Source organism: Paroedura picta, chromosome 8 (genome assembly GCF_049243985.1).
Source record: "Paroedura picta isolate Pp20150507F chromosome 8, Ppicta_v3.0, whole genome shotgun sequence".
NCBI lineage: Eukaryota > Metazoa > Chordata > Lepidosauria > Squamata > Gekkonidae > Paroedura > Paroedura picta.
This window is the reverse complement of record NC_135376.1, coordinates 44,318,729-44,336,770: the sequence shown is the minus strand read 5'-3', so window position 1 is coordinate 44,336,770 and position 18,042 is coordinate 44,318,729. Positions and strand designations below refer to the sequence as shown.

The 18,042-nt window shown below is 45.8% G+C and overlaps 1 protein-coding gene across 4 annotated transcripts in view; it reads right to left on the bottom strand.

Annotated features, from left to right (window-relative positions):
* Positions 1-18,042, bottom strand: part of KCNIP2 (potassium voltage-gated channel interacting protein 2) — a 123,414-nt gene that overhangs the window by 33,370 nt on the left and 72,002 nt on the right. Inside the window, exon 1 of one of the 4 annotated variants that reach the window (XM_077349477.1) lies at positions 1,055-1,412. The exons of the other annotated variants lie outside the window; for them this stretch is intronic. Coding sequence (XP_077205592.1) covers positions 1,055-1,157 — 103 coding nt within the window. The 5' untranslated portion in view covers positions 1,158-1,412. Of the gene's footprint in view, positions 1-1,054; positions 1,413-18,042 lie in introns of those variants that run through there. 4 annotated transcript variants of the gene reach the window in all.

The window sequence follows — 18,042 nt, the reverse complement described above, 5'->3', positions numbered from 1 at the left end:
ATAACAAACGGGTAATGGTCAGAGCCCACCGACCAAGTCATTTCAAGGAAGTGGCTCTAGCATTTTCTCACCTCCCTCTGCAGTTTCTCAGAAGTCTTGTAACTGAGATACAGATCACTTCAACACCCTGGCAGCCCATAAGGTCTGGACTTATCAGTCTGTCTCCTGCCTCTTCTGGTAAAGTAAGCAGGGGAAAGAACTCAGAGACCAGGAGGGTCTCTCAGTCTTTGGCTGAGTTGAGCACACCTGGCAACGTCAAAAAGCCCAGAGCTTATCAATACATGCACTCCTGGCAGTAATGTAAACAGACAGGACATGCTCACCAATCTCTCAATACGCCTTACAATTTTGTTTGTTGTCAATAATATACTAAATGCCGCCTTTACAGCAGAGTGTACGTACCCTGAACATGCACAGTGCCTCTCATTATTCCCGTTTACCAACACCTTTTCCTCCCTTATTCACCAAAGCAACATTTTCACGTACAAGGCATTCCATTACTGTCACCAGCTTGGCATTCACATTCACACATTCACAGGTATTAACATTAACTACAGATCTAGATGAGGGTCAAGTCCCTTGGCTTGTTGCCTCTTTCAGAAGTCATGGTCCTGGCAGGTGCCAGTCTGCCCAGCACTTGTTTGTGGCCCAAACAGCTTGTCTGCTCTTGGAAGTCCAAGATTCATCTCTGCGGTATGGAGCTCTATGCTCACGTTTTGTACCAAGAGCAAAAATAGTTTGAGTTTCCACTTCTTTTTCAAGACATTTTGCTGGTAGGACAGTAGACCTCTCTGCAATGATCTTCCCTGCAATGTTTACCAAACACTCACAGCCCCACAAATATCTTTGCCTCGCAGTTCTCGTAGTGCCATCTCAGAAGGAAACACAAAGCCCTTTGGATTGCAGCAGAGGCTCGGCAAGCACTTCCATGACCGAACTAGCCAGTGTCCTGCCCAGATTAGATCTAGCTAACTGAGACCAATCCTGGAACCAGCCATGGAGATGCAGATTAAATCAGGACCACACCCCTTCCCCTGCTACCTTTGCAAATTACCTTCCAAGGAGACAGGTTCAAAAAGACCAAACTGCTCCAGCACTTTGACGAACAGGACCAAAACCACCAACACAGCGATCATCTCCAGGCCTTCCAGGTTCATGGTGAGTGGGACTCATGGCACCAAGGCCCCTCACTCCAGCTCCTAACTCACCCCAGTTCCCCAGCCAGAGTCTCCCACATGCCAATGGGTGCCCGTGTCACTTGAAACTGTGCTGTTGCTGCTGCCGCCTTCAGCCCTCCATCCGCACTGGGGTACCCGTGGCCCTCCACAGAGCAGCAAAGAGGCACGGGGATGGTGCCTGCGGAGGGAAGAGAGCAGGGTCACAAAGCAGGATGGGGAGTTTGTTGACAGCAGAGTCCGAGCTGTGTTTTCCTGGCTTGCAGCAGTGAAAGTGAGAGTGAGGGAAGGAGCTTGGCAGCGCCAAGGGAGGAACGTGGAGGGGGGGGGGGAGAGATGTGTGCAGAAAAAGCCCTGCCCTCCCATCCCGTCCCAATGACACCAACTCAATTGATCTGCTTAATGCAGTTGCTAAGGAGATGGCAGACAGAGAGTTAAGAGGATCTTGGCTCATGTTCAGAGAGGTCCACTGCAGATGGGAGGGGGGCAACACGGAGAGACTCTTATGGGAACCCACAGAGTGCAATGTGCCAGCATTACTGTGCAGAAAGGACACGGCATACACCTGTCTCTGTAAGCACAGCCTATGCACATAACCACAGCAGAGAAACAGTGGAGCTTAAATGCTTCTGGGAGTGGGGGAACAGGCACACAACCATGATGGTGTAGTGGATAGGCCAGAGCACAAAAATTCAGGCCAAACGTGAGCCAATTTGCAGATCAGGAACCAAAGTTCAGGGAAGGAGCATTCCCTGAACATTTACCAGAGTTGTGGCTGGCTCAGTCTGGCTTGGATTTTGTTCTGGTGGTTGAACCAGGGAGCCTGAAAAGTAGTGCCAGCAGAAACAAGGAAATGAAATGCCCTAGGAGGGACTTCATGCCTATATTGAATCCTCCGCTTTGCTCCCCGATGCTTCGAAGGGTTGGAGCAAAACCAAGGGTTAAATGAAGCCCCTTCCTGGGTGATCCTTGCCCCTGCAGAAAGAGAGAGCCACACTTGCCAGACCAGATCAGTTCATGTGGGGCCAGTTGTGGCTTGGTCTGTGCCCACCCAGGATCCTGCTGAGCTGCCTATTTTAGGTTCACCCCCATCCCTAATCCCTATAGTGGATAAAATATCAGAGCAGACTTTGCAGAGACCATGTTCAAATCTCTGCCCAACTATAAGGCCAGCTGCTCCCTCCTGCCACCATCCCCAGCCTAACCACAGAGCTGCTGTGCTGATTCAGCGGGAATGGTGGAGAAACAGACATGCCTGACAGAGCTCTGTAGAGGAAGGCCAGGTTTTTAAAAATGTAATCTGTACTGCTGTCTAATATATTTAAGCGATTTTTGATTTTTTTAAAATGGTGTGTTCGCATCCTGATTAATGAATCTAAGCCACCTTGGAGGCTTAGGAAAGCTGCAAGGAAGGACAATAAAGAAATGCAATAAAACGAACAAATGAATGAAATAATCAACAGTCAAGAGCTCTGTCAACCTTTAACCCAGTCACTGAGACCACCTTTCTACCAACAGTATATCTAGTCAAACAAGGCCAGTGTCCGTCTGTAACTCCAATTTCTTGTGTGTGGCCCCCACAATTCCACCCGCCACTCCTCACAATTCTCTTTGAGAACTCCCCCCGCCCGAAACATTCTTCCTACCTCTTGAAGGTCTCCTGTGATGAGAAGACAGCAGGATTGCTGTATGGGGGATTGGGAATATCACTGGGTTACAGATTGTATGGGACTTCAAACTCCAGAGGAGTAGTGCTGGGTCAACCCAATAGACAGCAAAGGCCTCTCCAGCTGCCAGTCCTGAAGGTTCCTTCCCTGTGACTGCCTCACAGCAAATGCCAAAGGAAGACCTAACTTGGGGTGTTCTACTAGTTTGGGAGGCAGCAGACCACCGTGCAACTGGCAGCAGGCAGGTATGGTCTCTAGATCATGCTTCAGCTGCCTCCTGTTAAATGGATCCTTCCAGCTCGAACCAGACAGACACCTGTATTCAGAGTCCTGTTGTTTGTTTAGTCTTGGCAGAGCACACCAAGGCATGGAAATGAGACCGCAGCACTGCATCCATGCCTAGCCAGTCCCCTGTCTATTCACCTTCCAAATGTTTCTTTTTGCATTTTTCTCTTTTATATTGCATGGCACAGAATCCAGGTGATTGTAGGCACATCCAGGTAACACTCTGACCTCCTCCCAGCTGTCCCTGCAGGACGGCTCTTGCTTCCCTGAGCCACATTTTCTCATAGGGTCTATATTTTGCCTCACGCAGTACCCAAAAGTCCCCAAATCACAGCAGCATCCCCAGCACCAGCCCTGGGGCAAATGAGTATCTATTCCTATTGGGTCTTCCTCCACCAGAGCTGAGAAAAAGACCAGGGCTCAGTGCCAATGTGGGGGGGGGGGGAGGCACTTCCCAGGCGCTGCATGTCACTCAGACAAGCAGAGCACAGGGGAGGCTGCCAGCTTGGCACTGGCGCCTGTTCCTCAGACAGAGGAAACTCAAGACAGGAGCCCCAACTGTGGCCTGCAGGGTGACAGCCAGGGACCCTTGTCCCACTGCTCACCTGGCAACAAGGATCTATTAATTTCCCTGCCCTTGCCTGAGATTACACCACTGACTCACAGCCATACCAAAGCCAAGAGAAGAAGCCTGAGTGCTCTAGAACGACGGAACGTGAGTTAAAGATAAGATAAACTGCACATTTCTGAAATCATTCCATACTGCTTTCTACAAAGAAATACAAATTCTATGGGATTTCTAAGGTCCCCCTATCTCCCCCTCTCTTTCCCAAAATGCACTAATAACCCCAGGGATGCCAGCCTCCAGCTGAGACCTGAGGATCCCCCAGAATTCCAGCTTATCTTCAGGCAACAGTGATCAGTTCCCCTGGAGAAAACGGATGCTCTGTAGGGTGGACTGTATGGTATTCTACCCCACTGAAGTCTCTCCCCTCCCCAAACCCTGCCCTTTGCAGGCTCCACCTCCAAGGCCTCCAGGTTTTTCCCAACCCAGAGCTGGCAACCCTAAATAAGTCACATTTTCATCCTGCAGCCCTGCCAAGCGAAACAAAGCCAGTTTTTCTCTTTATCAGATCCCTTCCCTCTGAGAAACTCCTCTGCCAATGAGACATCCAGGAAGGGCAAGACAGACTATTGCTTTGATGGGTAGGGGGGACAGTACACTGAAATGCTGGATTCTCAAAGGCAGAGTGGCCACCAGTCTTGGTCCTTAACATCTACTAGGCATCCTGTGTTACTTGCAATTATGGTGAGGAAGTGGCAGATATTTCCAGTCTTTTCAATGCCTCTCTGGAGTGACATGCGGACTGAAGGAGCCAATTTAGAGGGTGGGCTAGGATTACCTAATGTATCTTACAAGACAGTGGTGGGGATGAAACATGCCTCTCTCAGCTGTTGCAGGAAGGGCAGGATAAAAATAAAAGAAAGAACATTTCAATGCTAGCTGCCAAGGATCAGTAAGGCCTCTTCATAACACAACTGCTTGCTGTTCTAACATGTCTTGATGGAGCCTTCTAAATCTACAGTCATCAGCACAGAACAATCAGGTTAAAACAGACTGTATTGAATGCTGAAAGGGGGGGACCAAAGGGTGTTTATGGTCAGCAACCAACAGACAAATAGGAGAGTGGGGATTTGGAGGAAGAGGTAATTTGGAGGAGGAGGTAATTGTAGGGCGTGAGTTTTGACAGGCAGGTTTGGGGTGCTGTTCCTTGGTAAAACACAGTTCCTTGATTTAATAAAGAAAAGCAGCTGTCTAGTTACTGTCTTTGGGTTTGACACTGAAAGAACCAATATTGTAGCCATCAAGTGTAATGTATCACCCAGTTCAGGTAACTGTGTCAGAGTGGAAAGGCACTGCAGATGAGGCCTTAAGACTAGATACACTTAAGTGCTTTGTTATAGGAGACTCCTAACCCCTAACCCCAGAGAAAAGAGGTCAGCTTCTGGCTGATGAGCTGTCTGGTACAAGATTAAGGAATCCTGTGTGTGTAAAATGTGACACTCTAAGACCGTTTATGCACTGGGAACTTCACGGACCCACCCCCCTGTCAGGCGCACAGATCGTGGGTGGATGAGGTGCACCAGGCCACATGCTCCCCCATGTGGGTGTAGGAAGAGGTGGGGCAACCTGCCAAGACTAAAACTCCAGCCTGCAGCCCAGCATGAAACCTCCAGTGCATAAACGGTCTAAGAAAAGAAATCCACTTCACATACATAAAGTTAACAGTGAGCCTGCTATAGTATCAGCAGAGCGTGGGTGGTGAGGAGTGTGAGCCCAATGAAAATGTTATTGGCAAAGTGGTATAAAAGTAGATAGCAAGAGTAAGTCATGGGTTGGGGGGTTCTCAGAACAGAAATATGAAAAGGAAATAACAGAGAAAACAAGAATCTAACAAGTGATTGAACGAAGTTATGAGCAGAGTTTCTATACCCACATTTTCATAATCATGGCCAAGTGGGTGGTTAACAGTAGGGGCATCAATGCATGGTTGAGTGAGTGATGGTCACTTATACAGAGTGTTACAGACCACGTGCAATTATTCCTATACATCTAAACCCACACACTCCGGGGTGTGAATTAATAATAAGATTTACCTAACGATACAGATCCCTTTGCTTCAAATACAAACTTTAGCTGTGTCAGTACAACATCAAAGTATTGTGGTAGCTGAAGCATTTATGGGTTTATTGCTGCATACCTTTTCAGGCATTAGATGTTATTTTCATTCTATTAAAATACATGTTATTTGTATTTATATAAATACAATAAATAAATACATAATAAATAAAGATATGGGAGAAAGAAGCATGAAAGGTAGAGCCAAAACGCATGCGATTCAATAGGTCTGTTAGATTTCTATGCAAGGCTCAAATGCATATAAGTGAACCATTGATGACAACAGTAGCTGGTTGTACCACTTTTTTCAGACATGCTCAGCTAATTGAACACATGCTGAAGGAGAAAATCCATAGTCCTAACAGAGATCCATAGTCCTAACAGTATTTGTCCAATAATCAGGATTTTCCCACCTCCCATTTTTCATGATATATAATTACACTATCAGAAAGGGAAAAAAACGTTGTCCTTGGCTGAGATGTAGGAGGGGGCTCCCTTACTCTTGGGCAGGGAAAAGGTACAATACCCAGAAACAGGCACATTTAAAAAGCCATGTTAACTTGCCTATTCCCTTCTGAAGGAGGAAGTCTAACTCCTTGAACTTAACTTCCACAGTCCAAGCCAGTTTTATTCACAAGTTAACTACCTAACAAAGGGACCAACATAGCTACAAATATAACACATCCCTAGCATTGTTTTCTTGGATTTGAAAACCTCAAGTGTCATGACCACAGTAGCACTAGCAAAGCCAACAAAAAGAACCCAGTGTCATTTGGTAAGAAGAACTGAACATGATTGCAACACAAATAAGAAACAAGATCATGTAAGACACACAGACAACAAAGAAAGTGGTAGTATTAACACTCCAAAAGTAATATACCTTTTACCTATAAATAATGTCACATTACACCAAGACAACCATACCAAGTACAAGTCTATAAATGGCATAAACTGTGCACTGCATAGCAGAATATATAAGCAGAATGTTCACTACTACCAGAATTCAGCAAGAATAGTAGCATCACACATTATATCACAATAGTAAAGGCATCTGAACACCAATACATTCCAGTTGGTCTCTGGATGGGCCATGGTTCCAACATGGAGGCATATTCTGCCACCAAATTCCATGTAAAAATAGGAACTCCACAACATCTTCAGATGAGACAGATACAAGCTCATCTATTAAGATAAATATTATGGTGTTGACATGATGTTCCTATAATCTCTTCTACTTTTTTAGTATACACTGTGGTTTGCAGTCGTTATTTAACATGTCCTTTCTATCATAATCCATATATTGCCTTAACAACCACTTACCTAGCAGTCAGACAGAGTGCTCATTCTTCTACACTTTGTGTTCAAGGCACTTAATGCTCTCTTTTTACATGTACTGTAATCAGACTGAGAAAGAGTGACTGAGACAAAACAGAAGGCATAGAACTGGGTACCAGCAAGATGCCTGTAGTCAGGGTACAAGAGATCTACCCTACTCCCCCCAATGTTTGCAGAAACACTCGCTGGGAGGAAATCACATTCCTTCATAGGGAAAAGCTGAGGACCTGAGCCGAGTGACATGACTTCTCCGGGTAACAGCTGTAGATGGTAAAATGGCTCAGGCATCTGCACCTGAGCAAGGAACAATTGTCATAATTGTCAAACCGTAAGAACACTTTCCTGGGAGTAAGCCAATTGAACAAACATGGAATTACTTCTGAGCAGACCTCATGAAGATTGTGGCCACTGACTCCAGATTTTTCCACTATAGCAGAGCAGCAGGTTCAGTAGAGCAGGAGTAGTCAACCTGTGGTCCTCCATAGGTTCATGGACTACAATTCCTATGAGTCCCTGCCAGCAAACGCTGGCAGGGGTTCGTGGGAATTGTAGTCCATGAACCTATGGAGGACCACAGGTTGACTACACCTGCAGTAGAGCACTGAGTTTCTCATGGCCTTTTCACAGAGGTGAATCTTCACTTACTGCCCAGTCTCACTGGATGGCCTTTGAGAAGCCACTGTCCTTTAGCCAAACATACCACACACAGTTGCTTTGAAGGCCGATGAGCTTCCCAGAGAAAGGGGTATGATAGAAATGTAACTTCTGTGATAGAAGTAGAAAAACCTATTTGGTGGAATCCTTTCCCTGCAAACCTTGCCACAGGTAAAGCCTCACCGAGGGATGCGGTGGCAACATCCAGCCATCCTGTCCTGCAGCTCACCTGCCTTGCTAGGCATTTCATTTGACTGCAAAGTGGATTCTGTTAGAATGCAGCTCTCTTGCGCCATCTGGTGGCCAAATGCTATCCAGACACCCGTAGATAACGTCAAAGGAATTGTGAAGTCCAGCTCTCCTGTACAGCAGCACATCCTTTAAATCTCTGGCTACATCCCAGATGCTGCCCTTGTCCAATGACAAGAAAGTGAATTGGATCTTCTTTCCCTCCTCCTTGGGGAACTACCCTGTGCAAGTTTCTTAGTGGCAGCTAGAACGAACACTGGCAGGCCTGTTTTTGTGCTGCCGGATGACAAAGATCCAAAATATCTCCTTCCCTAAAGTATTCCGTTGCCACAAAAGTGCCTTGTCAGGGGAAAAAAAGACTTATCCCTGTGACATCACCAAATGTGGACTGGAGTAATTCATCACAGGATTGCATTTATAGCTTTCTGAATCTAAATTTTTCTCTCTGGTCATCGTCACTAGCTGGCATGCAAGATGGAAATTGAGTAGTCCTGGCATTCAGATCAGAGAACTGTTGAATGCCCCCCCATGCTTTTATTCCAGATGAATTCAATTTAAAATGTATTGCTTTCTGTTTCTATGGCACTTAGTAAAGAGGACTGGAGTTTGAGTTCCACCCACCAATATGCATTCATTTAATCTTTGCCTACTCTGAACCAGTCTAATAATAAGCATAACAGAATGGTTAATTTTTTTTAAAGGGGTAGGCCATCCTCTCCAAGTAATTTCAGTTCTTTATAAGGAGATCATGCGGAAACTATGGCTGCGTCAGGATCAGCCCTCTGATTTCTGCCATGATTTGTGATTGACCAGAGAAACTCCATGTTGGTTTGATATGTGTGTTTGAAGAACCTTTTGTAACCTTTTTTATAACCCTGAACTATTTCACACTGCTTTGTACATTCTCTCCTGCTGTGACACTTTCTTACAAATGCTGCTCTGTACTTTGTTATCTACAAGGGAGGCCGCCGATTCCCCCAAGGACGGCTGGGACCATAGACAGTCTGGCAGGAAGCCCAGGATGCACCTGGAAGAGGGGGGTAATTCTGCCTTGGGAATGTGGGGACAATTGGCGGGAAGAAAGCATTGATAACTGCCTGCTTGCCATGTATTGATTAGATTCGACTACAGACATTAGAGTGTTCAGATCTACTTCCAATAAAGCTTTCTATTAATCCAGAAGCCTAGTTGTGAGTCTGTCTGCCTCTGACAGGCTGGAAAGTAAATGATAAAGTAAACTTATCTGGAAGAGCTAGAAATAAAAGCTTAAAAGGAAAAGCTGCTTCAGGCAGAACCCACAGTGAAGCTCACTGGAGCTGGTCAAGATTCTGAAATGACTCAACTCATGTCTGTTAACTAAAACCTAAGATTCCACAAAATACCATTCTTTTTATTTACTAATATGCACTTCAGAGTAATTGTTTCTTTTACCAAATGCTTTCCTTTAAAATGACACTTCCCAAAACACTTTTTAAACAGTGTTATTAAACTTGTGTACCATCTGAATTTATATGGAACTCCCACACCTCTTGTCATTTTACTAATCCCCCAGTCTTATTACTAGTTCCCCAATGGTGACCGTCAATCTGGGGAGCCGGGTTTGATCCCCCACTCCTCCACTTGCAAGCAGCTGGGTGACCTTGGCCCAGTCACAGTTCTCTTAGAGCTGTTCTTGTAGAGCACTTCTCTTAGAGCACTCTCAGCCCACCTATTTCACAAGGTGTCTGTTGTGGGGAGAGGAAGGGAAGGCGATTGTAAGCCTCTTTGAGACTCCTTCGGGTAAAAAGCAAGGCACAAAAAAACAGCTCCTCTTATTATTTCTACTCACAGTCATTATGAATTCCTGTTTGATCTAGACCATCTTCTTGCCATGTAAATAAAGCAAGAAAAATTTGGGAAGCCGGAGGAGATGTTGCTAAAATGCTTGAGCCATCTCCTGTCTCCGAACCTAGCTGAGCCCCAAATCATCCTTTCCATTTCTCAGAATATAGCATTTTAGTTACAAAACTATGCAAAAAATGAATTGGCTGGGTCTGAAAACAGTTAAACATTTGAATCTGTGTGCTCATTCCCTTCTCCTTTTCACAGTATTTTCCTTACAAAAGATGTCTTAAAGCAACAGAGTCTTCTGGCTCAATAGGAAGCAAGGTCGCTGTCCAGGGTACTGAACAAGAAAGCTACTCAAATTCCATCTAAGGAACTAAGTTTAGGAAGAGAAGGACCGGGTTTTTTTATACCCTGATTTTCACCACACAAAGGAATCTCAAAGTGGCTTACAGTCACCTACCTTTTCTCTCCCCGCAACAGACACTCTGTGAGGTAGGTGAGGCTGAGAGAGCTCTGTGAGAACTGTGACTGGCCAAGGTCACCCAGAGGAGTGGAGGAGTGGGAAATCAAACCAAGTTCTGCAGATCACAGGCTGACTCTCTTAACCACTACACCAAGCTGGCTCTCTTTGGTGAGTAATTTATCTGGATATAAACTAGTTGCCTGGGGTTGGGGCCCTCCACAATAAATCTAATGAGGTCAAAGGAGACTCCCTGGCAATGCAGCCCAGCCAAGTGATCTTCAGAGACCACTGGAAAGGAGGGGAGAAAGAGCCAGGTAAGCACCCCCACACACAACACAGGGCTCCATGGCTAAGGAAGCCTGCCCTGGGAACTCTGTCTTCCCTACTGGCCATAACCCACAGATGGCCCTGGGCATCATATGAGTCCCTGGCAGCCCCCATAAGCTCCTCTAAAAGGTAAGACTGGGGCGGCTGAGAATGAAGGACCAGACCTCTCCCTCACTGGCAGGGAAGAGGGGTGGAGGGAGAGTCCATGTCAAAGGTCCCTTCCTCCTCTAGAGCAGGGGTAGTCAACCTATGGTCCTCCAGATGTTCATGGACTACAGTTCCCATGAGCCCCGGCCAGAAAATGCTGGCAGGGTATCATGGGAATTGTAGTCCATGAACATCTGGAGGACCACAGGTTGACTACCCCTGCTCTAGAGAATGAGGCACCTCCCATGGCTTACCTTAGAAAGATTGAAGGACAGGACTCTAGGGAATCTGAACTGACATTGAGTGAATAAAGAGTTAAGCCTGAATAAAGTGAAATAATGCATTGTATTAATATCCTTGCCTTCTGTGAAGTGCACACATGAATGTGCACATTGAGCACACACATTTTCATTGCTTTTCAGACCTCTTTGCCAAAGATGCAGAACTGTTTTCAAAGGGATGGAGTGATCACGCCCCCATTCCCTGATCCAGCCACACACAGAATCATAGTTGAGTAGAGGGGGAGGGCCAGGGAAATGATGCGTACACTCCTGACCTCATTGAGCAAGAAAATACTACAATCTAGATGGACATTTGTGTTTCTCCTGATTCAATTGTTTGAGACAGCCAGAATTGAAAACTACAGTCTCCAGGATTGCAGGGAGCAAAGTCCTCAGACTCTACTGCTATGAATGCCACCTCAACGCTGTACCATCTGCACCGAGTTACTTTCAGTGGAATGTGCTTTTGTATGAACATCCTGCCCCACTAATCATATATAACCAGAACTGGCTCAGGGCAAACCACAGCACTGAAGGACAACAAAATGGCCAGTTCAGCATGGCAAAACATGGACTGTCATGTGGTTTCTGGAGCAGCAGCAATATTCCCCCTGCCCCTCCATTCCTGAAGAGGAAGGCAAAGGGAGGGAGATTTTCTCAGCAGTGATGCAAATATGTAGCTGCATAGAGCACTACAATGTCAGTAGGTGATCTTTGCCTGGTATGTAATCTTAGCCAACTGAGAAAGCAGCATATTCAGACTGTAAAACTGGTGTGAAAAAATATGACACATACTGAAGTCGGGAATATTTGAAGAAGCCCTTGAAAGTTCATGTCCCCCACTGAAGATCAAACGTGATGAAAAATCAGGGCAGCAATAATTTAAGCAGCTTGCACATTGCCAGCCCACTAAGGATTGCTACCACCACCTGGATGAAACTTATTTAGGCCAAGGAAAGATACCTGGTTAACATAACACAAAATAATCAAGTTGATATGAAGGCCGAGTACTCATTTCTTATCAAATAATAAAAGGTAATATAATGTTTCCATCCACCTCTTTCAAGAGTAATATTTAGCAGAGACTAGGGATTTTAAAGCTTTATTGTGGATTATACTTCCTGCTCCTGCTTCCAGGTACAGTAAGGAAACTCAGGAGCTTCACAAGAGTTATGAATAATTATGGAATTTACACAGGAAAGAACTGACAAGTGGAATGCTTAGCTAGTTTTTCAGCATTTATTGCTTTGCATATATACAAATGGAATAACTCTACTCATGGAAATGAATATATACAATATAGACACATGTATATCCTCCCCCCCCAGCCAGCCTCCCAGTTATTCATGCACTGTGCACAGTCTATATCTTTCTTGCATGCTACCCTTATAGTCAACCTGTGGTCCTCCAGATGTCCATGGACTACAATTCCCATGAGCCCCTGCCAGAAAACGCTGTAGAGAGAGAGTTTTCTTCCAGCATGAGATGTAGAGAGAGAGTTTTCTTCCAGCATGGGATACCAAGTGTACTCAGAGTGTCCAACTAGGAAGACCTGGGTTCAGATTCATACGCTGTCATGAAGTACACTAAACCATTCACCTTCTCTTTCTGCTGCAAAATATCTGAGAAATGTCTCTGATAATTTCTAGAACATTATTAGCAAAGAACAGTAGCCGCCTACTCAGTCTGTCTTTCAATTGTTTTTCCAGAGTATTCATCAGCTGCATGCGGTTTCCCCCCAAATTCAAATTCAGCAAAAGAGAGCACAGATAGCCCCCCCCCCCAGCTTTAAATCTGAACAACACTGGCCCAACATTTTATTAGCATCTTTTATTTTAAAAGAAAATTTCTATCCAGGAGAAGACACACCTCCCCTCACATCCTGATGCCTATCGCTAGTAAGCTGCAGGGCATTAAAGCTTCTGTATATACATGCATGTGTGATCATGGATGCACCTCTGTCTCTCACAGCCAGAGTAAGCAGTTTGCTTTCCTCCTTCCCTGGTGTGTAAATTTCCTCATATTTCAACAAAAAGGGGGAAGAAGAAACAACAGCAAGGCTAACCGTTGATCAGTTACACAGGAATGGTCTAGGCTTGCCAAGGTATCACTATAAAGCAGTGGTCCCCAACCTTTTTCCGGCTGGGGACCGGCGGGGCAATTGCCCCGCCCATGCAGCGCGCATGTGCGGCCACGCCTGTGCAGCGTGCATGCGCGGCTGGGCCGTGCATGTGCACCTGCGCCATGCACGGCCGAAATCGCGCATGCGAACGTGCTGTGCATGCGCGATTTCTCCCGCGCATTCGCAATGCGCGGCGCGGCCCTGATTCCCTCTCACCCCCTCCCGCAGTAAGAAGCTTCCCGGGCCTCAAGCTTGCGGCCCGGGGAAGTTTTTTACCTCGGGGGGGGGGCGGGGAGAGGGAACCGCGGCCCGGACCGCAGGTTGGGGACCACTGCTATAAAGAATAAAGTACATCTGGGACACAGTTTTTGATCATGCAGAAAAGTACTCTCTCACACACACTCTCTCTCTCTCTCTCTCTCTCTCTCTCTCTCTCTCTCTCTCTCTCTCTCTCTCTGTTTCCCATCCTTATAATGGAAATTATAGCAACCTGCTTGACAGGGATATTGTGAGCCGTGAAAAAGCATGGTTAAGCATTTGGCATACTAAGCACTACAGAAATTATTTATAACTGAAGATGATTAGTGACATCTCTCTGAATCCATTACTGGCAAATTCGCAGATAAATTCCTGAAAAATGCTTCTTTGAATTAGAATGTAAAACAATGGGATGTGTGTGTGTGTGTGTGTGTAGGGGGAGAAATGTTCCCAGTTCTGCTATTGTTTGCACTGGGCTTTAATATTCTCTCGCGTCCTTTGCTTCCTCTTGTACCTCCCCTGGTGGGAATTCAATGGTTCCATAATGTGCACTGCATATGCTGGGAGGAGTTAATTCTGTATTTCATTCAACACCTCTGTTACCTAACTGAAGCACATTTATTGCCGAAACCTCATCGGCTGCCCCAGGGAGACATGACACCTAGCATCTCTGCCAAAAAACAGGCATAGATCAGAGCCTAAAGACACTCAAAAGAACTGGCACAAAAAGGATGCCCCAGACTAATGTAATCATCCACTAAGGGTGTTGCTGTGATACCTACTTTATCATCAAGGTTATACTTAAGTCAATTGCCTCTGGGAGCTGACATCCGCAGGGCCTGCAAAAAGAAGCTCTTCCACCAGGCATTTGGTTGAGACCAGACGCAATCAACAGCGACTGAAGGGCCCCTGCTCCCCCCTGCCCCCCCCCCCCAGGATTCCACCAACATGCTCTGGACCTGTTTGTATTGTTGCACTGTTATATTGTCTATATTATTTATACTGTTACATTGTTATACGGTTGCAACCATTAGTTATTATTGTAAAGTTATTCACATGTTTATATATTGTTTTATGTATTGTTGTTTGTTCTTATGTAAACCGCCCTGAGCCCCCGGGGAGGGCGGTATATAAATATAATAAATAAATAAATGATCCCCACACCTCTGTATAAAACTGCTAAAGATTATGGCTGCTTAAAGCTGAGTTATTCTCTCCTGTCATCATGGGATGGATTGGTTGGGGGAAAGCAAAACATTCTACAAAAGTGCCCAGGACTTTTATGTCTAGGGCAATCTGGGCCTCTCTGTCCCCAGGGCTTTCCCACAACAGTTGTAGTGCTATAGAGCTGTGTAAAAGTACTGATCCCCCCAGGCCTTGTCTTTTCCCCATTTTTTTCCTCCACCCATCCAAACACATCAATGTTTTGAGAATTAGGCTGTTCCATACAGAGTTGATTATGTCCAGGGACAGACTAAACCCTCTCTCCATCATCCTGCATCAACAGAGTTGCTGCTGCTGCTCTGTTGGGGAGAGGAGTGGAATACCTGGACTGAGTCCAGGCACTCACTCTCTGTCCTCCTCAACACTGTGATAACTACTGCCACCATGGCTGAAGATGGATATGAACTGCAAAAAATGTGGTTCGGTTCATCATCCATGACATGCCCTGTTCACAAACCATGGGCCATCATGAATGTTAAGCTGCCTCACAAACCACTTCAGTTCATGAGGCAACAGAACATACTCCCCACCATGGTGCCTTTAGCTTGCACAGAAACCTTTCTATACACTCCTGAACCTGCGGCTATCAAAATGACCAAGGTGTATAGAGTGAATCCTCTGCAAGCAAGAGACATCAGACTCATAGCAAACTTCCCTCAGCTGCTCCTCTACATATTCTCCAAACTGTTGCTTTGAAGTTTTCTAAAATTAGATGTTCTCTAAATTTGGATGGAGTGTAGACAGTCTGTTTGTAACCCGCCACGAGCCGCAAGGGAGTGGCGGGAAATAAATTCAATAATAATAATAATAATAATAATAATAAAAAATGTCTCTACTCACAAACCTCCACGAACAGCTTGAAAGTCTTTGGAAAGTTCATGCCACATGACCTGCCATGAACTTGACTTTCACCCAGTGCATCGTGCCCATCCCTAGTGCTGGCAGCAGATTCGAGGTATTTTGGCACAGCTGCACCTTGTCCACATTGCGCAGTATTCCAGATCACACTGCAGCCAGGCACTGCAATCTGTTCTTCAGCCTAAATATACAGAAATATCTGGCCCAGCAGCAACTGAGTCTAGTAACAGGAAAGCCAGCTGATAGTTTCCAAAACAAATGAGCAAACCATACACATTAATGTCTTCCCCAATGCAGGAAGTCAAGCCCACGCAGTTCAAATCAGGTGGTTGAAAATGGAAAGAGATTTGATGAGCAAATGAGCGAAGGTATCACAGCAGTGGAACAGGGCGGGAAACAGTGCCTGGAGTGACACAGATAGCCCAGTGGAATTATTTCCCAGTCCAGTGGTATTATATACCACACTATGAACTGGTATAGCAGCTGAGAAAAACAAAGAGCACCTGTGTAAAGAGGCTCTCAAACCTTTTTCTCTGAGAAGGGCAGTTATAAACAAAAACAACCACCTCTCAAACCTTTTTCTCTTGCATATTGCTGACCTGTGGTGCTTCACTGTATTTGGGTACAGAGCTGTTGAGACACCAGACATTCTACCACGTGGAAAGACAGAGAGAGAACACATCACATATTGGGAGTTCCAAAAAGGGAATGGGGTTGAGACAGCAAACAGATTTCATGAACTCAGCATACAGACCGGACTGCTCTTGCCACTGGCCGACTGGGTGGGGCTCAAGGTTTCATTTCAGAGAGCACTGAGAGGAGGGGAAATTCTCTTGGATGCATTTTTATCTAGATCATTGTTTGTATCCGTTTTATTTTTTTGATGGACTGTTATATTTTTATGCGTCTGCAACATGCTTTTGCCTTGTTAACCACCTTGATTCTAAGCAGATAAAGTGGGATACAATTTTTAAAATAAACACAAGAAGGAGGGCTGATCTCCCTTTGGCAATAAGCCATAAATTACCAGACTGTGTGGATCCATGCACATCAGTGCCCTTGAAAAGGGATGCCCAGCCTGTAGCCTGTAAGCCACACTGAATTCTCACCATCTATTTGGTCAGCTTGCACCACCAAATGTCACCTAGCTGGCACTGGGAAATGGGAAAGATTTCGCCCTGCTGCAAATACCCATGCAGTGATCACATTCCACTCAGTGGGTCTCTGTTGGCAAGGAAGAAAAGCCACCGCCACACTCATTAGCCTGGCAGCTGAGACTCTTCTAAGCCAGACTGTGCTGGAGTGTGTGAATTAAGGGAGTTGCTGGGGAGAATCCAGCATGCCCGGGTGAAATATTGACCATCCTTGGACTTAGACCACTGCTGCCTGTCCCACAATCTTGTGATTTGAGAATGGCCAGCTAATGCCTTGTGTTTTTTGTGTTTATTGTACTCTCTTGTGCCCATGGCATAAAACTGTGTGGCCTGACAAATGCTAGTACTATGGGCTCTGGAAAACTGAGGCCCTGACCTCTAGGAGCCCCACATAACTCCCAGATAATTCCAGGTAAACATCTCAAGTCCTGGTTCAGGTTTTATAGCAGCAGAAGAGCAAGCAATGTGAATCCCTGTCCCTTCTGTTTTTCCCCTCATTGTGCAATGTGAAAACTGTTGACTGGAACCAGAAAACAATCATGCATGGAACATCCTGCAGTCTGTTTCATTCCATGGATTAATTTGTGCTGAATGAGTCAAGGATCAGACCCAGAGGTGAATCTCAGCAGCCCTGGAGATGTAAATCAACTAACCAAGGGCATTTGCAGCGTGCATTTGCCTGGTGCTGAAAAGCCACAACTACCCCATGTGTGACTGGGATTAAAAAAAAAAGAGGATACAAATCCCAGGAATGCTCATTTTTGGAATGCAAGCAATAGGGGTGCCCATCGACTCTGGATTTGTGTTCAAGGGTGGAAACCTGAAGGGTCATTATAAAACCAGGTCATCAGAATCAAAGACAAAAAAAATTGAGCCGCAGAAAAGCAGTCACAGTAGATAAATGCTGCTGGATCGGACTGGGAGAGTGTAAGGAATAGAGGAGGAGACGTAGTGAGTGTGTGAAGGGTGTGCAAATTCCCCACCCACCCCTGCCTCCTGCTGTTCGGGAGGAGATGCCCTTCTGTCCCATTCCGATAGCTCTACCTGGGCCTAGCCTTTAGCACTCCCTCTCCACCAGCCCTCCAAGCCCCAAACTACCTTCAATGCCGCTGATGATCTTGAAGCACTTGGTAGTAAACCAGTAGGAAATGATGAGGAGGATGATAATAAGGGAGGCATACAGGAGGCTGTCGCTGTGTGGGGTTTCCCTCTCCATGTCTCCATGCCCGATGCACAGCCCCCCTTTGCCCAGGCTCCCCAGTCCTCTTGTTCCGTGGGGTGCCAGTCTCTTCTAGGTAAATTTTTAAGCTCTCGGCCGTGCGCATGAACCAGGTTC